This window comes from Vipera berus (genome assembly GCF_964194415.1).
Source record: "Vipera berus genome assembly, chromosome: 5".
Lineage (NCBI taxonomy): Eukaryota > Metazoa > Chordata > Lepidosauria > Squamata > Viperidae > Vipera > Vipera berus.
Genome location: NC_138207.1, coordinates 43194714 through 43219376, shown reverse-complemented (window position 1 = coordinate 43219376; position 24663 = coordinate 43194714). Strand labels below are relative to the sequence as shown.

Sequence of the window (24663 nt, the reverse complement as noted above, 5' to 3'; positions counted from 1 at the left end):
AGCATAAATCTGATAAATCCCCCTTACCTGCTATTATTCGCTCTGTCTTAACGCCTTCTCTCAAAAGGGTCTTATCTAATTCTTTGGCTTCTTCATTATGACTTTCTTCTGAATCGGACTGATCTTCCCTTTCCTCTATAGGATGGAAATCCATTTCCTGTTCCTCAGGAATTGGTTCCTTTTGAACTTTCTAAGGATGATATATAAAACAAAATTGATTCTACCAGCTACATATAATTTATGTCGCATATCAAATCAATAGAAAATTCCTTACTTTTAAGGACAGGAATGCGCCAGATGAGTCAAAAGTCCCCATTTCCTCCTCAGCATCTTCTAAGCACCATTCAGGAAGGTTATCCCTATCATCCTCCATACTGCCACTGCCACATCGCACTCTTCGGTAACCCCTTTCATCATCTCGGTCTCGAAAATCAAATTCAAATCTTCGCCGTCGTTCCATGTGCTCTCTCCAGCCTGCAGAACGAGGGCCGTCTAAGGGGGGCGGGAAAGTAACTTTACAAAAGAGTTCCATAGGGCAAGAACTTATTTGGAAGGAGAAAGGGATAGAGGAAAAGAGGACAGGGAAAAGAGAGGACAAAGTGACAGAACTTCAGAACGCCACTACAGTTTATGGTCTACTTTGTCAGAGGCAGTTTATAAATAAATCATCACTGTACCATTCCAGAAAATGCTACCTCAAAAATATTATTGTTTAAAGCCATAGTAATATAAGTACAGATGATCCTTATATATCCACCACTTGTTCAATGAACATTCAAACTTATAACAGCACAGAATGAATGGTAGTTATGATAGGTCATCAGAGTTCTGGCCAATGCATTCATGATGCAGGTGCTCAATGCACAGCTCACAACTACAACATTGCAGCATCCCATTGCAATTTGCAACCTTTCCTGCTGGCTTCTCATAAGCAAAGTCAATGGAGAAGCAGGTGGTCACATGAGGTCCTCACTTAACAACCGATGCAATTCTTGTTTAATGACAGTAAGACTGCTGGAATTTCTGTTACTAAGCAATGAGAGCACTTGACATCACGTTATACAACCATATCACTTAGCAACAGCAATTGAAGTTCCAACTGCTGCTGTTAATCAAGGACTACCTGTATCTTGTGGACTCCAACTATGGTAAGTCCACAAGAACTAAATCAACTCATCACTGAGTTAATGTCCCAATAGTTTTATTTGGTCCATAAAATTGTTAAGCCTCATTAGCTCTTGAGTCATAAGAATCAGCCCCCGCTAATAGGATAATTTCTCTAAACATTGAAATCTAATCATTTTCATTTTGGGAGATTATCAGAAAATGTTTATACTTTCCTTTGAGGTCAGATACATACATTCTATCATTCCAGAAAAGGAGGAACGATATTCCTTTTGTGAAGTATCTACTCTCTGTTCCAGGGAGTCAGTCTCTTCTTTGTCTCTACTAGCTAGTATTCCTGTTTTTTCTGTAGTCTGGTGTATAATCTGTGGTTACTGATTCTATTATAAAGTCCCTCGTTTTGGGATGAGTGCCAGCAAAAATATTCTGAGAAAATATATGTAGTTGATATATTTATTCCAAAGTTTTGCTTTGAAGATGACTATGCAACTGTGACTTAATCTGCAGATTATATTATTGTACATTCTAGGAAAGAGGTCAATATGAGGCAGGTCAATATCTATGATTCTATAATTTTTTAAATATAATTTTAATATATTTTAATATAATTCTTCTTAAAGTCTCTAAACACAGTATAAACTAAACAACTAATATAAAGTAAGGAAGAAAAAAAGAAAATGAAAGAAAGGAAACAAGAAACAAAAAGTGCAAGAAAAGAAAAAAAGTGAAGAAAAATAAAAACCAAAATAGTTTCCAACATACTTCAAAGCAGTTTAACTGTACCTGGGACTGGGGCTCAGAATGTGTTAAGGCCCCATTATTTGGCTTTACTATTAGTTGATTAATCATTGCAGGTGCTGTTTGTACTTATTTTGTAGATGTTTTTATTGTTTTAATGTTTTTTAAAATCATTTTAATTCTTTTATAATTTTAGAATGTAAACCGTTCAGAGTCACTTGGTTGAATTGGGCAGCTATAGAAATTGAATAAATAATTAAATAAATTTGATCTCTCTTTCTCAAATTGCTCTTCTTTCTATAATGTACCCTGTCTAATCAAAGACACAAGTTCACTTTTTTTCATTTTTATACTAAAAATCCATAACAGGTTTCCACTCATAAATAAGTATAGAGAATGACTTTTCTCTAATCATTCTATAATTTGAATGCAGCAATATTGAATGTATCTAAACATTAGCTGCAAGCTTTGGTAACTCAATTTGTGATCCTTAAAAGTCATAGCTTACAATTAGTCATCTTGATAGTAGTGGCTTTTGAATTACGGTATTTTAGTTAAAAATTATCTATTCTTGTTCACTAAGGGCAATACATGATTAAATTACCTTATAAAGAACACACAGTTGAATGTATAATTCAATATATATTAGATATGTTTGAAGTGATCAATGATTATATTACTTGTAGTGAGTACAATCTGTACTTTATAAGAACATAATCCTTTATTACTTAAAATTTGTTTCCTTTGTACTGTGTCTTATGAAGTGGCTGCATAGCTAAGGAACTATATTCTATACTTTAACATTAGTTTAGACAATACTTCTGTGAATATATAATATTAAATTCAGATAAAATTTTACATCTTGTACAAACTGTACTGGAATGATAATTAAATTACAATCAGTACAGGTAAAGGTATAGCTACAGCGTGCATATCAAAGGTTTCCTAGCTTGAACTTGTGGAATTTATTTTAGTCTGAGTTTTAACATTTTAGATAGAGGACCTTGAAATTTTTTTTGTGTTTTATCACTATGCATATAAAAATTATGTCAATACCATATAAGGTATCTGACACCCAAACTCATACAACAATTAATATTTAGAATGTTAACTAAATCACTGTTCTGTTTTGCATCTGTCATTATCTTTCAGTCTAACACTCTTCACATGTTGTGCATGGCTTTAGCACTCCATTGTGAGAATAAAAATGTTATGAAAATCCACTTTTAACCATAATCTAACTACTTTCAACCACACAGCATAGAAAGAAAACCAAAAGTGTTATAGTTAAGGGTACAGAAAGCTCAACCTTGAATATGCCACTTTATATAATCCCTGTTAAATAAGAAATATAAATTATATAGTTTAGTAAATATAAATATATTTATATAAATATAACAGAAAAAAAACTTTTTGCACCTCATAGGCATGGGACTTACTAAAGAATAAGATTCTACATTAGTGATACACAGCTATTCTGATCTGTGGAACAGCTTTTGTCACCTCCACAATGCCTACTTACCTTAAATATGCATTTTCTTGGGATGAAATGACCCTGCAAGCCAAGAAAGGCATGTCTTCCTCAAGTCTCATTAGGTTTAATGTGCCCTGTTTCAGATCAGAATAGCTCTATATCTCTAATGTAGACCAATAACATTATTAATATTGCTAATAATATTATTATTAGGTGGTTGTACAACAGTTTCAGAGAAGTTGGAGAGGAAGGATTCTGCCATCTGCCTCTACAATGTGGGGTGCCTCAGGATTTGATGCTCTCCCTTTCCTAGTTAATATCTTCAGGGTGAAATATCAGTATGCTGATGATACCCAACTATACTTCTCTGCCCTGGATGACTGAAGTGATGCCAGGAATACCTTATTCTGATGCCTGGAGGCTGTAAGTGTTTGAATGGGGAACAAAGGCTTCAGCTGAACTTTGGCAAGACTGAGCAAGTTTTGGAGCCTACCAATTCTAGAGATACAGTCATGCTGCTGGATAAGGTTGGATTGCACTGCCTGACCTTCTGTGCAATCTAGGACAGGAGTCCCTAACCCCCGGTCCGTGGACTGTACTGGGCCACGGCATGCCAGCAACTGGTCCACACAAACAAGCAAAGTCCCATCCGTGGAATATAGGCAGTATAAAAAACTATGCACTCTCCGATCCACGGAAAAACCTTTCTCCACAGAATCAGTTCCTGGTGCCCAAAAGGTTGGGGACCTCTGATCTAGGGGTTCTCCTAGATTCATGACTTCTGCTTGAGGAGCAAGTGGCAGCCATGGCTAGAGGGGCCTTTGAACAGCTTCAGGTTGTGCGCCAGTTGCACATGTTCCAGGATCTGGAGGCTCTCCTCAGAGTCACTCATGGCCTAATTATCTCCTAGTTGGACTACTTAATATGCTCCTAATAGAGCTGCCCTTGAAGTGTATTTGGAATCTTCAGTTGCTGCAGAATGCAGCCACACACATTACATCTTTGCTTTGTAAGCTGCATTGGTTATCAGTCTATTTCCGGGTCCAATTCAAGGTGTTGGTTTTATCCTTTAAAGTCCTACATGGCATGGGAAAAGATTATTTGAGAACTCACCTCTCCCTGATTACATATATCTGTCCTACCAGGTCCAGCAGAGAGGATGTGCTATGGGTCCCATCGGCTAGGGAATTTCATTTCAATCTTTTTTAAACTTCTGGAGGTCCTTTAAGACCTGGTTCTGTCAGCAGGCCTGATGACCCAGAGACTGCTAAAATATTGAGATGGCTCCCATGTAATTAATACCGGCTGTTCACCAAATCTGCTTTCTATTCTGTTTAGTTTTGTGTTTTTTATATTTTTAATATAATTTAATATTTTTAATGAAGTGTTTGATATTAATTTGAATATTTTAATTTTATTGAACACCACCTAGTGTTACTTGATTTGTGAGATTGGCAGCTATATAAATATGATAAACAAGGTAACAAAATTAATATTTTATAAGGAAATATATCCAATTCAAGACCCATTATCAGAAAAGTATGCTAAAATAGTTTATACTTGAAAGAAAAATTGGGAGAATATTTTAATATTCTCCATAATACAGTATTTTATACCTTTTCTACTAACAGAATTTCCCCAGGTTTTTTAACCTTGGGATTATCTTTGATATTTAGGGTTTACTTAATAAATAAGATTCAGTGTTTGTCTTTATGTTAAACAAGATGATGTTAAAGGAATTACTCAAGTCCTAAGAAAACCTTCACATCTGATCATCATGAGATACTGATTCAACTTTTTAAAATTCTATTTAAGCTAAGAAAGACTGCCGCTTTATTGTGCTTTTATTGGTTGTATTTGACGTCAGGAAGAACACAAATGAACTATTCTCTTATCACGAGCATTTCTTTCCACATCAATCCAACAGTCAACTGAAAATACTCCTATCTCAGTACCTAAGGTAAAATAAATGCATTTGAGAACACCTGGAAGAAAATAAATTTTAAAGCTAGGAAAGCTGTCATTGCCTAGATATTTGCAATTTGCACATGATTTAATCCTCCACAAGACTACCAACACAGTCATATTTTTTATTTTTATTTATTGGTTCATTTTTAAATTGTTTACAAACTTATCTATTAGCCTGAATTGCCTCACCTGGACTATGAGGTCGCCACCTCTCACCATCCCTTCGCGAACCAGCAAGTCGCCAACCTCCATCATCATCTTCACCATTTTGTTCTTCTCTGAATAGGCGCCAATTCTCACTTTCAGAGCGTATAAATTCATGTTTCCTTCCTACTGTTGCAGTTCCAGCTTCTTCAAAATTTGGTCTCACTAAAAAATAAAAACCTATTTTGTGATAAGTCTGTATATCATGAAAAAATTTGGTATATAAACCAGAAGTGTACAATTATCACAGCACCCTTGGCTAAAAGAATAAAAGATCAAATGCATGTTTCCTTGTATTTGTTTTAATATTCTACTACTTTATATTAAAATATTTTTTATTTCTCATGGGGGAAAACAAGCTGTGTTTTCAAAAAGATTTCATAAAGCTGTTACCATACAGCTGCAACCCTTTAAGAGTGTCAAATGTTCACTGCAACAAGTTCATCGAAGAGCATCTGCAAAGTTTGTTTCCATAAACAAATGCCACCTGATGTTCACTGAGATTGCTTTATCATAGTTGAGACATATCAAGATACTATTCATGGTCACGCTGAAGTTTACAATGGGACAAAGTTTTGTTGTTTTTTGTATGGGAGGTGTTTTTAAGTGCTATATCTAGTTTCTGTTTAAAATATCTATATAATGTTATTCAGCATTGTCTACTTGATTAGACTAAGTCAAATCTAGAAACAGCATTTCTAAAAATGTGCATCTGAGGCAACTACAAGAATAACTATATAATTTTTATCATTATATGTAAAATGCTGTATTTCAAATAATATAACAGTAGCTTAAGAATAAAGAGATCATTTTATACGGTTTGGGTATAATTTATTTATAGACAGGTTTGTAAGGCAAATCAGTCCATCTGCATTTAAAAGCCAAAGGCCACTCTTTTGAAGACAGCAAAGTCCACATTTTGGACAGAGAAGACTGCTCACTTGAAAGAGGGGTCAAAGAGGCCATCTATGTCAAAACTGAACAGTCTTCTCTCAATAGAAGGGGAGAGATATGACATCATCCATATCCAGTCTAAAGGCCCCACACCCATATGCACCACTCAGGTGACCTTGAGGACACAACTTCTAAGTGGCTTCAACAACTCTCTAAAAGAATGCAAATTACCAGTTATCTGCAAGAAATATAAATCTTTCTATTCCCCACCATCCAGTCAGACCTGAAGAAGCTTCCTCGATGAGAAGCAAAATGTCTTCAAATAAAAACAAGAAAGTCCAGTTGCCTCTTAAAAAGCAGCTTTGGGACATGATGGAGACTTCTTTGCATGAAGTAGGAATCCATTGGAGAGAGTTGCATATTATGTTCCAGTGAATGCTGATAATGGGCAGAATAGAAATGAGTTTGTGAGAATCGATAATCTTCTAAAAATGTGATTCACAAGGAAAATAATAACTTGTCTAAGTAACATAAGGGCACTTGGAACAAATGAAGAGAGTACAAAAAAGAACTTAGTCCGAAATCCAGATCCAGAACCAGAAGAATGAATGGAAGTAACTGTTTTGGTAATATCTGCTTAGAAAAAGATCTGTTTCTAATATGCGATTTAAGCACAAGTCTACTTATGCAAATATGTGTCAAAATATAAATCTAAAACCATGTTTAATTATTTATGATTAAGAATTAAGAATTAATGAAAGATACAAGAATTCTGAATATGGGACAATCTTTTGGTAGTAGAGATCTTGCAGAAAAATGGACATGAAAGAAATGGAAATATGGTAAGTGACTGTGAAAGTACAATGACTGTAGAAACAGTATGAGTCCTATTTGAAAAAAGCATTACAGTGCTGATTAATCTCCCAAGAGAATAAATGGAAAGCAGAGGTGCAAAATATGAATGTGCAAGCTGCTTGGAGCTTGAAAAGAACCCACCTCACAGAACTGTTGAGGGGAAAATAGGAAGAGGGAGGTGTGTTGCATAGGTTTGCTACCTTCAGGAATTTATAAAAATAATAAAAGCAGGTACAAACAAGCAAATGAAGTAGTAGAGTGCCACATTTATTTATTTATTTAGCTTATGGTACATCGTACATGCACTTACAATATATGAAGAGTATAATATATAAATAACATATAAAGAGTGCCACAGAAGTATATTATTGGAAAGTATGAAAAAGGATACTGGGTGAAATGAGGAAGCAAAAGAGTCCATGTATGAGAAAAATGTGTATGAGAGAATGATTGCTGCAAATAATGAAAAAAGATACGTGTAATTCAAGATAGCTGCAGTCAAAAAAGGCATGAGATAGTTAAGAGGAAACTTAGGATTTTGATAGAAATAAAATTGGTTTGAAAATAGGTGAAAAGGACTAAACAAGGAGAACCCTGGAGTGAATGGAATTAAAAATAAAAGTGATGAAATAAGTTGGATTGAAGCCGAAGAGAGAGAATGTTGGAATAAACATTTTAGAAACTTGTATCAGAGGTATCTTGTAGAGTCGAGTTGAACTGAAATGAACACTAGAAAAAAATAATATTGGAAAAAGTGGATGAACAAAAAGCCTTAAATGTTGTGAGCATGTTGAAAAATAGTAAGGCTGCATTTGCAGGTGACATAACTAGAAAGACATGCTCAAATATGGATGTGGTTTGCTTGAGAACTAGTTATGTGACTTGTTCAACGTATCTGTGAAGGCCGTAGCTCTGTCCCATGATTGGAAGAATATTATTCTCTGAGTAGAATAGTAGTATAAGAAATGACATTGGCAGAATTCTGATTAAAAGGATAAAAAATGTGATAATGAGCAAAATTTGAGAAGAACAGTGCAATTTTATGCTAAACAGTTGGTACATAGAACTTTTTTCTTCTCTACAGCAGGTCACTGAAAAATGAATGCAATTTTTTTTGTTGATTTAGAGAAAGCATGTGAAAAAGTAAATAAGTTTGAATTATAGAAAATTTAGCACAACATTGGTTGATAAATATGGTAAGATCATTTTATCATGGAACTAAAACTTTTATGAGGATAAATGAAATAGTTCTTCGCTCTATATTGCAAGAGATAAAAACGTTGCAGTGAAGAACTAGATGGATGAATACTTCCTGCTTTGGTAGAATGTTAATAAAGATGGGGGGGGGAATAATATGTGCAAATGCTAACAGAAACATAACAGGAGAGCGTATAGATTGTTGCAAGAAATTACCGGTAATATAAAAGAAGCAAAGGTTATTGTATAAAAGAACTTGAAAACTGCTTAAAAGAGACAAAAAAATGGAAACAAGGTACTTAGGAAGTATGAGTGATAAAATGAGAGAAAAATAAGATTAACAAGTGCTAAATGAATGTGGAGTGAATAAAAAAGGAATGCCCAGTATGAAAACAGTACATTGAGGTGAGTTGATACAGAGAGAAATGAATAAATGCAGCTGCAGAACAAATATACAATAGAAGTTATTATTAGATTAAATAGATACAGTAATGGAATGAGAAGCTATATTGGTTGGATGAAGCCAATCACATCTTAAAAAACCAGTGATGACTTTGAAGAACAAAAGCAATAAATGAAGCAACTTTGGGGCATGTGGGAAACAAGGTTAGTTTCCAAAAACAGAAAGGTACAGAAGGATAAAATAAATGGTGTTTATGTAAACTACTTTCAGTTATTTATATATTTCTTTTATTTATTTCAAGGCTTTTCCTGTCCCCTTTCTGTATTGTGCATATTACTCATCCTATGAGAAATATGGGTATTTATGCTCATTTTATAAATTCTGTTATTTTACTTCTGTCCAAATTCAGCAGAGCACAGGTAGTCCTCGAGTTACAAATGTAATGGGGCCTGCCAATTACATTCGTAACCTGAGGATTTATTGGAGTGAATCTTGTAAAATGAACATGAAAACTCCTTTCTTTCATCCACACATTCACTAATCAAATGCGCAAGTCATTAAGTGCACATGAGGTATCTCAGTGTGGGGAAGGCCATGGGGGTGGGGGGCTAGTGATAGAAGAGGCCACCTGCTGAAGACCACCCAAGGCCTCTCCCGACCCACTGAGATACCTCATTAAGTCCCGCAAGATCACAGCACCCAGAACATTTCACTCTCAGAGCGCAAAAAGCGTTTGCAAGCCAATCGGTTCCTGGAAGCGAAATTGTCCTGCTCTCAAAGAACCACGGCAGAGAGGAAACAGATCTTTGCAAGGTGAGTCTAGCGTGGCAAGAGAAGCAGTTGTGGGAAGCTGGGGGGAAATAGGCAGGGTGAATGTTGCAGTACCTCTCTGATCATTCCTAAGGGTGAATGACTGCTGTGATGTTGCAACATTCATAATTTCAGGACTGTGTCATAAATACTTGGGGAGGGAGGTTATCACGTAACTTTGAATGGTTACTAAATGAACTATCGTAACTCGAGCATTGCCTGTATAAAGCCGTTTTAGGGAAAGCTTCAGTGTCATCTTATTCAGTTAATCACAGTTCATTAAAATTAAAAGAAATCTGGGGTGAGCTTAGCATACCTATATTTAAAAATAAGTAAAGCACTAGATAGTAAGTCACATTGAATATACTGTAATTTTCTTCTGAATAAAAATGGATATGACTGGAATATGTAACTCTTAATTAAATATAAATTTATCCATCAACACTACAGAAGCTTCATAAAACAAATACAGAAAAATTGGTATGGATGACATAATTTTTCAAAATCTATTTAATAAGATTCATATATATTATGCTGTGAGGCTCCTTAAAAATGGGAGGCCAATAATACTTCAGTGACTAATTAATTTTAAATATATGAATTTAAATTTCTGTAAAGATACATGAATTTTATATTCCAGGAAGTTCATTTTATTGGGCTTAGATTCCTTCGCAAGTGGTTGGTGTTTCACCATGATTTCCCAGGATGAAAGGAAAGAGAAAAAGATCTGCGACTTTGCCTCAAACTAATTGACTGGACTTCCTGAGGAGAAGGAGCAGTTAAAGGGCACCTGCATTCCATGTCTGACCCAAAGCCTGTGATGGTGTTTATGGAAAAGTTCAGATACAACAAAGACATCCAGCCAACAAAGTCTACAGCTATGTAATTTCAAGTTTTAAAAGGACCAACTTCAAAGTGCTGTATTTTGGAATACAAACCTTTGAGAACTTGTTTATTGAAGGTTAAAAAAAACTAGGATGGCAAATAACAGTGTCAACAATGTTTCTAAAAGATATATAAACACCCATACTGTTTTCCACTATAGTAACAAGGAGGGGTTTCCTGAGAAGTCTCTTAATTTAAAATAATAAATAGCATTGATCCTAAGAAATATATGAATAACAAAAAGCTGTGGAAGGTTTTTTTAAATGGAAAAATTATACTATATACCTATGAATCCATGCATACAATTATAGTTACTATAATTTCCAAAGTGCATTCAATCACGTTTTAACATATATGCCAGCTTGGATCATTTCTGTTCCTGAACAGATAATCACAACTTTTCAACTATACATGTATTTCCATACAATTATGGGGAGTGGGGTTGTTCCATAGTATAATCTAATTCTACACAATACCTTGCACAATAGCCAAGCCCTACCAGGTTAACATTATATACAGGTTAACATTTCATGGTATCTCCCAAACTGGATTAAAGATATTAGTGTATGGAACTAATTGTTAAGGACATATGTAAGGGAAAAACATATTATATTGAAAAGTTAGGGAAGTAAATCTGTTGTAGCTCCATATACTTGAATAAAAACTATCTCATCTTTGTAGCTACAAAAGTTACTGTGCCTCTCTCAGTTTTATAGTGCTATGCCTCAACATGTATTAACACATTTTCTACTAATGAAATAAAGAATTAATGATTTATATTCTGTGGATTTTTAAAGGAAATACATGAGAGAGATTTTCGGTTTCTAAGTAGCATTATATTGGTCTACATTAATAATTTTCACAGCGGGTCTTCCGTAGTTTTACTACAAACAATCACAGTCTTTGTTTCTCAGATCCTCTTAGGTCTGACGTTCGATCAAAGTCCCTACATCAGCAACTAACTAAAGAAAAATGTGAAATGCATTACGAAACTACTGACAGATATACAAGTAGTTCTAGACTGATAGGAGCCTCCTTGTAGCTATTTCTTTACTAGTCACTAATTAATTAGACTTAACTAATTCTAGATACCACACATTCTAAATACTACACAAAAGTATCTCAACAAATCATGTAAATATTTCTAGAAAGTGGCCACTGTGAGCCTCATCTGAGCTATTTTTTTTACTAATCAGATTACTCCACATTAATTCCACACAGTATAAAGTCTGAATGCCATAGATTTATTCACTGTAAAATCCTGTTTCATTTTGGTTATCGCAATTATGTTTCATCCTCATAATACTTTTCTATTAAATCCAGTAAAGACAATCTTATGAACAAAGTTGACTCAAGGGGCCAAATATAGAATGATTAGATACTAGATCTTGAATCTTTGGCTACAAACTATTTAAAAGTAACAAATCTATATCAATCTACAAATGATATGATTTTACAAGTCTAAGATAAAGATAAAGGACATTTCCAGCTCCAAGCTAAAAAAAACCTAAAAGGAAGAAAGTGAAACGGAAAGTACATCTTCACCTGTCTGCCTTTGTCTGGAAGAAAATATTTTTAGGAGTGTGAACTTTATGAATAGCGCCTCATGAAAATGAATGGAAAACAATTCTGAGGAATGTCATTCCTTTGAACCAGCAAGTAAAGCTTTAAGTAAGATTATGCAAACTTAAAAGCCCCATCCTGATTAAGAGAAAAAAATGCACCCCTTTCTCCAAGTAAGGTCTTGTGCATTTCTCCACAGCAGCTAGGCTATTGTTGGGTAAAGAAAGTTCTAACAAATCAGCATTCTTTTCCACATGACCACAGCTAATTGGCCCCCCTGCAGATGAAATGACCAATCAAATCAGCTTCATATGAAAACCAACCCCCCACATTATATACTGTGGAATGAGATCTGTAAGCCCATTCTGAACAAATATCCTTCTAAACTAGAAAAACGGGTTTTTTCCCCCTTCCTTCCTTTTGGACCACTGTATACAGACAGATACAAGATAGCTTGGTGCATATTCCATATTCAAGATACCCACCTTTCTCCCTTTCCCTGCCAGACAGATAAAAGCTACAAATCACGGGTAAGTACAGAATGCTAACAAAGCATACATTCTATCAAGTTTCCCAATTTTGAATTTAATTTTTCCAAAAGAAAAGTAATTTAATAATTTCCTGAATCAAAACCTATAAAGAAATGATTTTTTCCTGCAAGTCATGACTATTGACAGAAATATTAGGATAAACATAGCTTTCCAGTTCCACCAAAGTATAAAGCAGATTTTAGCTGGGCAGTTATCAAAATTGATTGCTTGAATTAAGTTGACATTATATGATAAAATTGCCAGTGAAATCTATAGCCATGTGAGCATTCTATAGATTCTAAGAAGTATGTAGTTCTTCAATAGGATATAAACACAATTATTTAACCAATATGTGACTGAATATTGGAAATGTGATTATTTTCAGAAAAGCTAGAATTTTATATAGTAGTATTTAATAATTAAATTTCATGGTCTTCCCAATGAATTTTATCTCCAAAGGATTGGGAATCTTTACATTTTTATTTGAATTTCAATATCTCTTGAAGAAATTAATTTAGCACAAGAATTTTCCCTAAATCTTTGCTATTTCTTTTATTTTCAACAATCAATAATAATTTAAATGACTTTGCAAGGTTTTTTTAACCACAGATTATTTACTCCAGTGTATACAAAAGGGTGGAAGATGTGATTCAGATTTAAATTAATTTTTGTTTGGCTATCAAATGAGCTCATATTATTAATGCCATTCTGCTGATAGAAAACTTTAAAAGTAAATCTTCAGAATTTTACCATTCAGTTCACACAGCTCATCTATATAGATCATCTGTACATTTTACATCACATTAATGTTTAAGGAACACTGAATATATATTAAACTTTCTTGCTCAGACATAACTTTCTAGAAGATACATAGTCAGAATAAGACAAATTAACATTGCACATATTTTAATTCTGCATAGCAATATTTTCTGGGGATAAAAATTACAGCCTCTGAAAAAATTATAGCCTTTGGGTGAAACTGTATGTAAAGTTATTCTAAATCTGATAGTAAAAGATTGGTATAAAACTGGTTATACTATGGAATTTGTAAATTTGCTTATCTTTTTATATAAAAAGAATATTTTACATTTTTATTAGACTAGAATATTAGACTGTGCAGATTACATTTTCTCAGCTATTTAGAAGAGATTTTCTAAATGTATGCAAAGAACTTATTTTCTGCTTTACCATTCTCAAATGTCCATTCAACACAACAAATCATCAAAAAGTTAAGATAATGAAGATATGCCATGTAAGAATGTCATCTGAATGACATTTACATTTTAAATCTATGCACTAATAGATTGCTGTCGATTTGCACCAAGTTAGATTAATTCCATCTCAGAACAAGAAGCAGCTAGGCTGAACCTGTCTGTGCTCTGAAGCTTAGTGACATTGGTCCTAGTTATTATTAGGAGACCACAAGGCTGTAGAATGAACTGAAATATTGGAAAAACCTTTTGAGGAATAAAACACAGGCCAATACTATTGGTAAATTAAACCAGTATTGATTTAGTCATAGGGACAATTCAACTTTGAAATGAACTTATGCCTACATTATTTACCATGGCTCTATAAATTACCACCTCAGAAATATATGAGAAGAGAAAATAATTCAAAATGTGATATATAATTAACCTTTATCGTCATTCTTTACTGTGAGCACACTGGCACATATTAAAAATGAAATTATGTTGCTTGCTCTCAAAAAGTGTACACATAACACACATATATTCTATGAAGATCTCTAAGAATTTGTGCATACCTAATTTCTGGTTTTATTAAGCAAAATTATTTAACACATGCACTGTTTAGTAACAGCTGAGCAACATCAGGAATGGTAGTGGGGGTGATAATGAGAGGGTACAGGACCCCTAGCTTACTCCCTATAAGTCATGTGTAATAGCCACAGTTTTATTATGGAGTGGGTAGCAGTTCGAAAGCACGTAAAAATGCAAGTAGAAAAATAGGGACCACTACGATGGGAAGGTAACAGTGTTCCGTGCACCTTTGGCGTCTAGTCATGCCGGCCACATGACCACGGAGAAGTCTTCGGACAAGCGCTGGCTCTTCGGCTTTGAAACGGAGAGGAGCACCGGCCCCTAGAGTTGGAAACGACTAGCACGCATGTGCGGGGGAACCTTTACCTTTACCTTAGTGGAGGAGGGGAGGAATGACAGTGCCACATAACACTGAACAAATTTGATTTTAAGTGAAAATGTATAGTATTATGTATAATGTACAATTTACATAATAGTAATGCAACTTATATTCAGAATATGACAAGCAATTAATAAATGGTATTTATATAATACTATATCCTTAGAACTTTGTAGTAAAACTCCAGTCCAAAGCTATGATTTTAACTATTTATAAATATGTTTTTTCCAAACAATTTTATTAAGAATTATACGTTACAAATAAAAGTCAATACAAAGTACAAAAATTACATACAAAAAATGGAAGTGGAGATTAAAAAGGGGGGGGGGGAAGGAAAAAAGAAAAAAATCATAGTCTCTAAATAAAATATAATTTCCCTTCGCCCATAGCTCATATTTTAGGTAAGAAAAACAAAATCAAAATGCTACATCAATCAATTTTTATCAGCAAAATTTGAATAAGGGCAACCAGATATAACTCTTTTCTTCTTTTAACCCTGATCGAACAAGCCCATCTTATAAATCTTCCTAGATTTTTTTAAAAGGTATTCTTTGACCTCTTCAAGTAATGAACATTTTTGAAAGTAGATTGCTGCTTATTTGTATTTCAAAGCTTCACAACTTTAACAGATTTCTCTTCATCCATAAATAAAATGTATCCTTTTGTCACTTCTAAAAAGGTCCTTCCAAGTCTTAGCAGAATCTTAGCCAGAGGAGAAAAAATATCCAAATCAATTTTCTGATGTATATTTTCATCTCCTGTAGGGAATAGGTAATCCATCAGAACCAGTTGTATTACATTTAAATGCCCCTTTAAATTAATTTCATAAACATCCATTGCAACTTGTTGTTTTATAATTCCATAAGGATATGCTGTCAATTTCATCAAGTATCTCATCCAGTCTGTCCCAAAACCTGACTGAAAGATATTCAAAGTTTGCATTAAGGATTTCTCATTCTTTGTTAAGAATGATGAATTAAGAATACAGTGTAATAATCTTCCATTAACAGATCGAATATCACTTTCTTCAGATCAGCTAACAGTATTGTTGATAAATAAATTCATTATTTAAGGTACAATGTAATATTCTGGCAAGCACCTAAATATGAGAGTTAGGCTGGAACTACTACAAATACTGAAAATATCATTATTAAAGCAATTAACATTTTGAAGATAGAAAAATAGTTTGAGAGATAAAATGGGCTGTTAATATTAAATGCTAAGGAAAACATAATTTCATGCTATAAAAAATATTTGCTTCACAAAACAGTATAGCATCTAAATAAAATTTCTTTTCAAAGTGACAATTTAAGGATATTTTTAAAAACATGTTTTGTTAATTAAATAATGCAATAATTCTTTAAACTATTGCAGAACAGCTGTATTATTTCTGTTAAAATACTGTGCTGATTCTGAATTATCTAAGCCTGTTTAGCTGCATCAGTAAAGTATGATCCATTATTCTTGCTTGTTTTCTTGACTTCATTTTAACTACTATACATTATAGTTTGTTAACGTGTCCTATTTGTGTATTTATGCAAAATTCAAAATTGCTTACAATTTCTCCCAATTAAAGTAGAAAACAGAATAGAAAACAGTTAATGACAAGAGGTGGCATTCAATTATTCTTTGTTGAAATTCTTTTTTGTTCTATTTATAGAACTATAAATGTTTAGCATTTCGTTATATGTGAAAATGTTCTTAATCTTGAGCTTTTAACTCAAAAAAAGTCAGAAGTGTAACATCTGCTTCCAGCAGATCATAGCTTGAATTCAGATCACTATGCATAATGGGACTACTGGAAACTGCCTTCCTTGCTTAGAACTTTACCTACAGCCTCCTTATCTATGAAAAAGCTCCTATAGTTTTAGATGAACGTGCTAAATGGCACTTATTGTACAGGAAACAATGGGACAGTGGGGAGAAAATTACTCACTATCGAAAAATAGAGAAGGAATATGTAATTTAAACAGTGAAGGAAATATTTGGGGGGTTCCTAAGAATCTGTATTGGGAATGAAATAATTTAAAGAGACACCTTGGAACCAGTACATGATAAATGCTCCTTAATGTCTTTAGGATAGTTTGTTTCTTCCTTGAAAACATTACATTCAAAACTGGTATACTGAAAAACAAAAACAACCTCCACTATTATAAGACATGATATGAATGGCTACCGTGTCAGCCATTTTATAAAAAGAAAATGTAACCATTTATACAAGTGCTTATGGACAATTCTCAAAATTCCAAATGTGTCAAAAAGATAGTGTTTGTGGACACCGCTCAATTATACACAATAAGAAACTATACTGTGAAAAGTGTCCAAACTGAATGCATAATTTAAAAACTGGCAATGTCATTTAAAGTCAATATGTATAAGAAAACAAAGACAAAAATCCCAGTTACCTATCTACTCCACAACCAAAACCTTGAGATTATGGTAGGGTATTTCAAAGAAAGTATCAACTGTCTGACAAGTGAAAATGATGAAAAAATTTTGTTAAGGATTTTTAGGAGAGGGATAAAAATATCAATTCTGTAAATCTATACAACAGATGAAATATGAAAGGTTATATAGAATTTTGAGTACTACTTCTCAAATCAGTGGAAAAGTGCAGTTAAAATCACTTATTCCCTTAAACTACTGAAATGACTGAAAGCTTTGGGTGAATCCAGTAGTGGAAGAGAAAAGGCTGGATTATTCAGATGCTTGTTTTTCTGTACTATTTAAAGTAATCTTCTGCTATAAATTTGTTTCTGACTCCTCTTGGTGAACGTCAGAATTCTGCTAAAACTTTGGATAGATTCTGCATGTCTGAAGTTGCTTTTCGCTTCTGTTTTTTAGAGAGGCAAAGTAGATAACAGAAGTTTTCCTGCTCCTTTCAAAATGGCTGTTTGAAACTGTAAAAAAAGGGGGGAACATTTTGTAGAAGGTATTACTCATTTATCTTGCTTTAATGCTGGCAAAGTTATCCCACAATATGTGTATATACACAAACCCTTACGTCCAAAAGAAAATTTCTATGAGGGGTCCTTATAGAAAATTTCTAGCGCTTATCTCTGTCCAGTCCCTCTCCTTTACCCAGTTCATATCAATACAAAGTGATAGACAGACAGACAGACAGACACACACAAACACAAACAGACAGACCATATTAAAAATAGAGGGACATAAGTGAATGTTAGGACTCCTTGTTCACTTCTGAGCACAGGACCACCAAAATATCAATTATATTTAAAATATAATTGATGAATCTCAGATATAAAATTAAAAATACATGTCACAAATAGCAGTTGCAAAAAACTCTTTTATCAAGTGTTCTAACTAGCTATAATGCATGAAAAATAACAAAAAGGACAAGAGGCCTAATGGCCTTACACATCTATTGTAATGCAATATATACTTTGTAGAGATTGTTCTTCATTTCTGATAAGAACCTAATGGCTTATTTAGTTCACTGGTTTCTATATTACATATCAATTTAAAAAACTATACACACTCATATTTCATATAATTAATCTATTTATTTATTTATATTTCATATTTCTAAACCAACCATCTCCCTCACAGAAGGGCTTTGGATGGCATACAATATAACTCATAAAATGTATAGAAATTAACATTAAAATTAAATTAGGCTTAATATTTTAAAATTTTAAAACTTTCAAATTCATACCATTTCTGAATAGAAACTTTTTAAATAAAGAGACATAACTTATTTTTGTATGAAACTGAAGCAATATTCTAAAGTTAGTTTTTCTGCATAATATGTAAAGGTATTATGCTGTGAATTGTACAATTTGTTAATCTTGCCCTTGCTATAAATGCAGAGCCCTTAACGTGTAATATAACAGTAATAATACTAACTTATTTTATATAGTTGTTTCAAAGAACAGTCTCTGAGATACTGTATTAATATATAAACAAGTAAATATTGCAGCTATTATTTTCATTGTCCCATCTGATTATCAGTAGGCCATGGTTTTGCCTTCAATATTCCCAGCTACAGACACTGACTTTTATATATTCCAGTTTTTTAACACATATCGCAGAACTTTTAATCCTCTTTGCCACTCATGTAAGATTGAATTTTTTTTGTAGTTCTAGCAGTTCAGACTATGATGCTTTAATTGCATCTCAGCAATTGCATATACTTTGCATAGTTACTGGACTTTATTCCCTTTCTTTAAAAATGTGTTTGTATACAGTGGAATTAGTTTTCAGATTTCCTCATAAGGTTGATGAAAACATGTTTAAATCTATTAGTGATCACACTATGCCTCTATATAAGATTAAAATATTAATTTAGATCTACTGAACATAAAATCTTTCATGTTCAAGACAATAAAGTTTTAAAATATGAACATGATAGGCAAACTGTGTTCAGCTTATGTTTACAACTAACTATTCTGTTCTTTATATCAAAGAACAAAAGGAAAGGATAACTGAAGGGTGTTTCTACATTAGTCTAACACTGCAGAGGGAAACAGACAGCAAAATATTAAACATAATTATATTTCAAAAGAAGTAATCATGGGGAAGCAAACCAATGTGATTTACAGAGTACTAAGTATTAGTTTAGCCTCACCAAAAGCTCTAATTTTGAGTTTAGATACCTGGAGCACAAGCAAAATTTATACACTGCACTATGTCTGTCACACACAATTATCTATTTATTTACATGGAATTTCTTGCCCTTCTCATGCATATGTATCATTCATATAAATAACAACTGATGACAACGCGGAAACAATGCTTAGTTTGCAAGTTTATTCCCGAAGTCTCTAGCAACAAGAAACCATGACTGGATATTTCTTATATTACTGAAATTATATGAGCTCCTTTTAAAAATATGAATGAGCTTATGCCATAGAAAATTATGATTAACATCTATAGGTCCCATAGGAATGAATTTGTTTTGAAAACCAGTCTAAACATTAAATACATATATATAAATAAAATATAAGAGAAGCTTCATTCCTGTTTCTCTTTGGCAAATTTGGAATTTAGCATTGGCATTTTTTTCCTCAGGACTTCTTAATAGTTTATATAATTGCATAATATTTTCCGTATTATTCTCTGTCCCCTTTTTAATACAGCTTTACATCAGCAGTGGCCTGAGTATGTTCAGCAGAAGAGGCTACATCCCAGGTACCACAATTCTAGACAATAAGAATATCATGGTTGGAAGCAGTAAAAATGTAGACAGAAACTCACAGAAGTTTGTGAGGGAAATTTTATGCAACAGGTGTGATATGATAGCCTTAAGACTGCCACCAAAAGAACAGAATTTATAATATTACAAACAGCTATTATAGAATACTTTGTTTCATAAACACATTATTTAATTTAGATGGTGCACACTTACAATACTCCTTTTCTACTTTAGAACTAAACTTTTAGACACACAAGTAAATCTAAATTGGCTAACATTTCTAAATTGAAGTCTGAAACGGTCATTTGACATTTATGGTTTTCTTTTGTTTTTTAAGGTAACAATTATTCCTTCGTGACTAACCTGGCTCTCCAAAATTAATTTTCTCAGAAGTGCATGTTTTAAAAACTTCCTTGGCCAGCTGCATGTGGCATCTAGTCCACTGCCAATATGTCAGAATCTCTGATCGTCATACAAATAGATAAACAAGTGTCCCACAGTTTTTTACTTTTTATTTTCAGAAGATGAGGACAGAAGCGATAGAGGGCAACAACACCAAACCTAGTGCTCCTCTGCTGAATCAACGGTACCCAAGGATGGTTACTAAAGATGGGCACAGCACACTCCAGATGAATGGTGCCCAAGGAAAAGGAATTGCATACATAAAAGATGCTTGGGGAATACTAATGGATATGCGCTGGAGATGGATGATGTTGGTATTTTCTGCTTCTTTTGTCCTCCACTGGCTTGTTTTTGCAATTCTCTGGTACTTATTAGCTGAAATGAATGGGGATCTGGAGATTGATCATGATGCCCCACCTGAAAACCATACTATTTGTGTAAAGTACATCACTAGCTTTACAGCTGCTTTTTCCTTTTCACTGGAGACACAGCTCACAATCGGTTATGGCACAATGTTCCCAAGTGGAGACTGTCCAAGTGCAATTGCTCTACTTGCTATACAAATGCTACTGGGTCTAATGTTGGAGGCCTTTATCACAGGTAAATAGATGTTACTTTATAACTAAGTGTTTCAACGCTGTGGTTCATATGAAAATTCTGTTGTTAAAAGTTAGAAAAGAGAAAGAAGAAAAAGACTATGCTGCTGACTATTAGAAAAATTATTTTCAGAACAGCTTGACAAGCTATATTTCCATTTTATGTTACTAAAATAATAGTACAAAGGATTTTAAATTAGCAGTCTTATCTATTGTACAGATGGAGTCCTCCCCCACAGAATTAAATGGTTTAAAACTAACAAGATGCAAAGCAGCTGTACAAACAAAGTAAATCCTACTTAGTTCAATGAGACATTTCTCTGTAAATATGCTTAGTACATTTTTTAAAAAAAAAATCTAAAAAGATGATTTGAGGGTTTTTGAATCCAGTATATACTACAATACAGGTAACCCTTCTTCTATAAATTCTATTGCATAACTATATATGCAATTTTCTATTATACATATATTCATTATAAATACACAAACATATCTATAATAATGTAAAATGAAACAATAGAAAAATATATTTCATATTGCTAATAACTAAGAAATGGTTTATTATAATAAAATTTATTGCAACACAAATCTATTGTGATGATACAAAACATCAGCTTGAAATATTACATCATAGGAAATAACTCATTTTAAAAATAAATATTAACTTATATTTTAATCAACATTTAACGTTGATGTTCATTTATATTTTTCTGCTTCAAATAACGTGATATACTTATTTGTGCTTCATTTCTATAAACTAGCACCAAAAAGTAACATCTACCTGCATGATCTGTATTTAAATTCTTTTTTTATTTAGGTGCTTTTGTAGCAAAAATTGCCCGACCAAAGAATCGAGCTCTATCCATCCGGTTCACTTATCTTGCAGTGGTGACACACAAAGAAGGAAAGCCATACTTAATGTTCCAAGTGGCTAATACTCGCCCAAGTCCACTCACCAGTGTTCGGATCTCTGCAGTTCTTTATGAAGAACGTGAAACTGGTCAACTGCATCAAACTACTGTGGATTTTCATTTGGATAGCATAACTTCTGAAGAGTGTCCATTTTTTATTTTTCCCTTGACGTATTACCATTCTATTACACCATCAAGTCCTCTAGCCATTCTTCTACAAAGGGAGGCTCATCATCACTTTGAGCTAGTAGTCTTCCTTTCAGCCACCCAAGAGGGCACAGGGGAAACATGTCAAAGGAGGACATCCTATCTCCCATCAGAGATTGTATTACATCACCATTTTGCCTCTATGCTTGCTCGTGGTGCCAAAGGGGAGTATCAAATCAAAATGGAAAATTTTGATAAAACAATTCCAGAACTTCCAGCAACAGACACTAAAAGTTCAAAAAGGACTGAAATGGAGATTCGCATCAATGGACAGCACATTGACAGCTTCCAAATCTGTGAGACTCAGATGACAGAATAAACTGTGAATGTGTGCCACTTTTTAAACACAATGAAATGCCACTGTCACTTCAATGCTGTCTTTATTCTCTCTATTTTCTCATGTTTGTTTTAATCTATGAGTACCTTTGACTTCAGAACAATGTGCAGAAGAAAGAGCGTAGTATCCATGTTACTGGATGAGCCACTAGAACTGCACAAAAAAGTCAGGGACAAGAACCATTGCACAAATCCTTAGAAAACAACAACAACAACAAAAACACTTCCTGCCAAATTCAATGGACTGTGTTTAAAACTGCACTGACCTAAAATAGAAGATAAATGACATGAGGGTAAATACTATGGAAAAATGGACACAACTTTATTGAAGATAAAGAATGGTCACCTGAAATTCATAAGGTCCCATAGGACCTCAAATTAACCTTCCCTTGCTATACAGTTACAACAGAATATGCTGATGCCTAAACATGCTATGAAGAATGTTGCTAGTATTTTCTGTGGCACTGAAATTGCAATCCTGCTGTGCTTGTTTATTAAGGAAAATTGCAAGCATTTGCCAAATCTCTTTGTTCCAGCAGCTAAGAACAAGTTCAACATCCCTAGGCAGTTTGTGATGAAAATGAACGATTAGAATTTTAAGATACATTGGACTCTAATATTCTGCATTAGAACATTAGCAGACATCAGGAAACTATCAATCTGTATTCATAATTCTTCTGTCAAGAATAATTCTTCTTTTTCTGTCTTGCAAGATAATTCTATCATCAGAAAGGCCCGCTATTTCCACAATTATTTATCTTTTCATACTTTGTTCATTAAGTACAGATAAACATTAGACTTGAGAAAATAATTGGGCAAACCTGAAATCTAATTACCAGACTTTGAGCATTAGACTTTATGCCAACTGATTCATGATTATTACAGTTTATCAGAACTAATACTGTTGCTGTTTCTAAGTTTAAAAGAACCATTTTGTGGATTTTTTTAAGCTGGAAAAGTCAATGACTCCTATGTATACACACATAAGAAAGACTACAAAGCATCAGTGCTTTTATGTAAAGGATGAATACAAAGATTCTTCTCAGAAGAACGTGGTATAGATTTTAATAGTTTTACTTTCAAGTGGCTTCATTTCTAACTTACAGTTATGAAGACTTTAGCTTTTTGCTCTTGAACTTGGATAAATGTATTTATATGTATATACTGGTTATGCTGTTGAGATTTGTTTTACTGTTGAGATTTGTTACCAATTATAAAGTACTTTTTATGAAGCTTATTCTTATTCCCCCCCCCCAATCTAAGGATTGTTATACCAACAATTATGGAAGCTATGGTCAACTGGGAACATGGTAGGGCTCTGGACAATTAATTTCACAATGATATTAGCTGCCAATTCAAAGCTGCTAAGTTTGTAAAGTATATGAGATCCAATATTTTACTAAGTTATTAATGATATTCATGTATGTAATCTTAAGAATAATCATACCATATTCTCAGGATGGAAAAAATGTGTTTTACAACTGAAGAAAAGAGATGTGAGAGTCATAACAAACCACGCTTTAGAAAAAATAATCTGGAATATCTTCACACTATACCACTAAACTCATGTTCTCTTACAAGGTTTTGGAAGTAATTTTGCCCTTCTCTGTGCTGAGGTTTTAATATTTTCATTTACTGGGTACTGTGATTATGTCTTAGCGCAATGCAGAAACCAAACAGCAATAGTAATTATCACTTTGAAATTCATTAAATTGCATTTGTACTTTACCTTTTTATCCATCACTTGAAACAACTGCCTCCCAGCTACCACACAGTAATTATAAAAGCCTTTTGATCTATATGCCCAATTTTATCAAATTCCAGCTTTATACTAGTTTTATAATGTTTAAATTTTACAGAAGTTCTAACATACAGATATGTAGAATAAAACAAATGCAAACTTTCAATCTACAAGCAAAAGTCCAAATAAAATGTCACATGCTTCCAAATTCTTATACAAGTAGAAGCATTAATTTTATTTGTCTCATTAATAATTAAATAATTATTTTTAAGCTGCAAAAGAATTCAGGATTAGATCTTTAAATAATTACAACATTTATTTGAAATTAAGATGATCTTGGATTTAAGACAATCCTCCCATAAAAGAAATATTACACAGAAAAATAATTAATATTGCCCAGCTTTCTCATCTTGTCAAGCAAGATTACCAATTGCTACTGAAGCCAACATAAGGGTTTTATTTCCCTAAAACTTTGTTTATGTAATATAATATCTATGGGTGTCTATATG

General features: G+C 33.3%; 2 protein-coding genes across 3 annotated transcripts in view; one reads left to right on the top strand and one right to left on the bottom strand.

Annotated features, from left to right (window-relative positions):
* GIGYF2 (GRB10 interacting GYF protein 2) overlaps positions 1-24663 on the bottom strand; it is a 100562-nt gene that overhangs the window by 22508 nt on the left and 53391 nt on the right. For both annotated transcript variants that reach the window (XM_081328391.1, XM_081328392.1), the window contains 3 exons: positions 5495-5674; positions 275-492; positions 28-190 (listed from right to left, as the gene is read on the bottom strand). In XM_081328391.1, the coding sequence (XP_081184517.1) occupies positions 28-190; positions 275-492; positions 5495-5674 (561 nt within the window). The remainder of the gene's footprint in view (positions 1-27; positions 191-274; positions 493-5494; positions 5675-24663) is intronic.
* On the top strand, positions 20486-22396 carry KCNJ13 (potassium inwardly rectifying channel subfamily J member 13; the record flags this gene model as incomplete). Its single annotated transcript, XM_081328393.1, has 2 exons — positions 20486-20963; positions 21777-22396. The coding sequence occupies 2 exons, from the start codon at positions 20486-20488 to the stop codon at positions 22394-22396; spliced, it is 1098 nt and encodes a 365-aa protein (XP_081184519.1).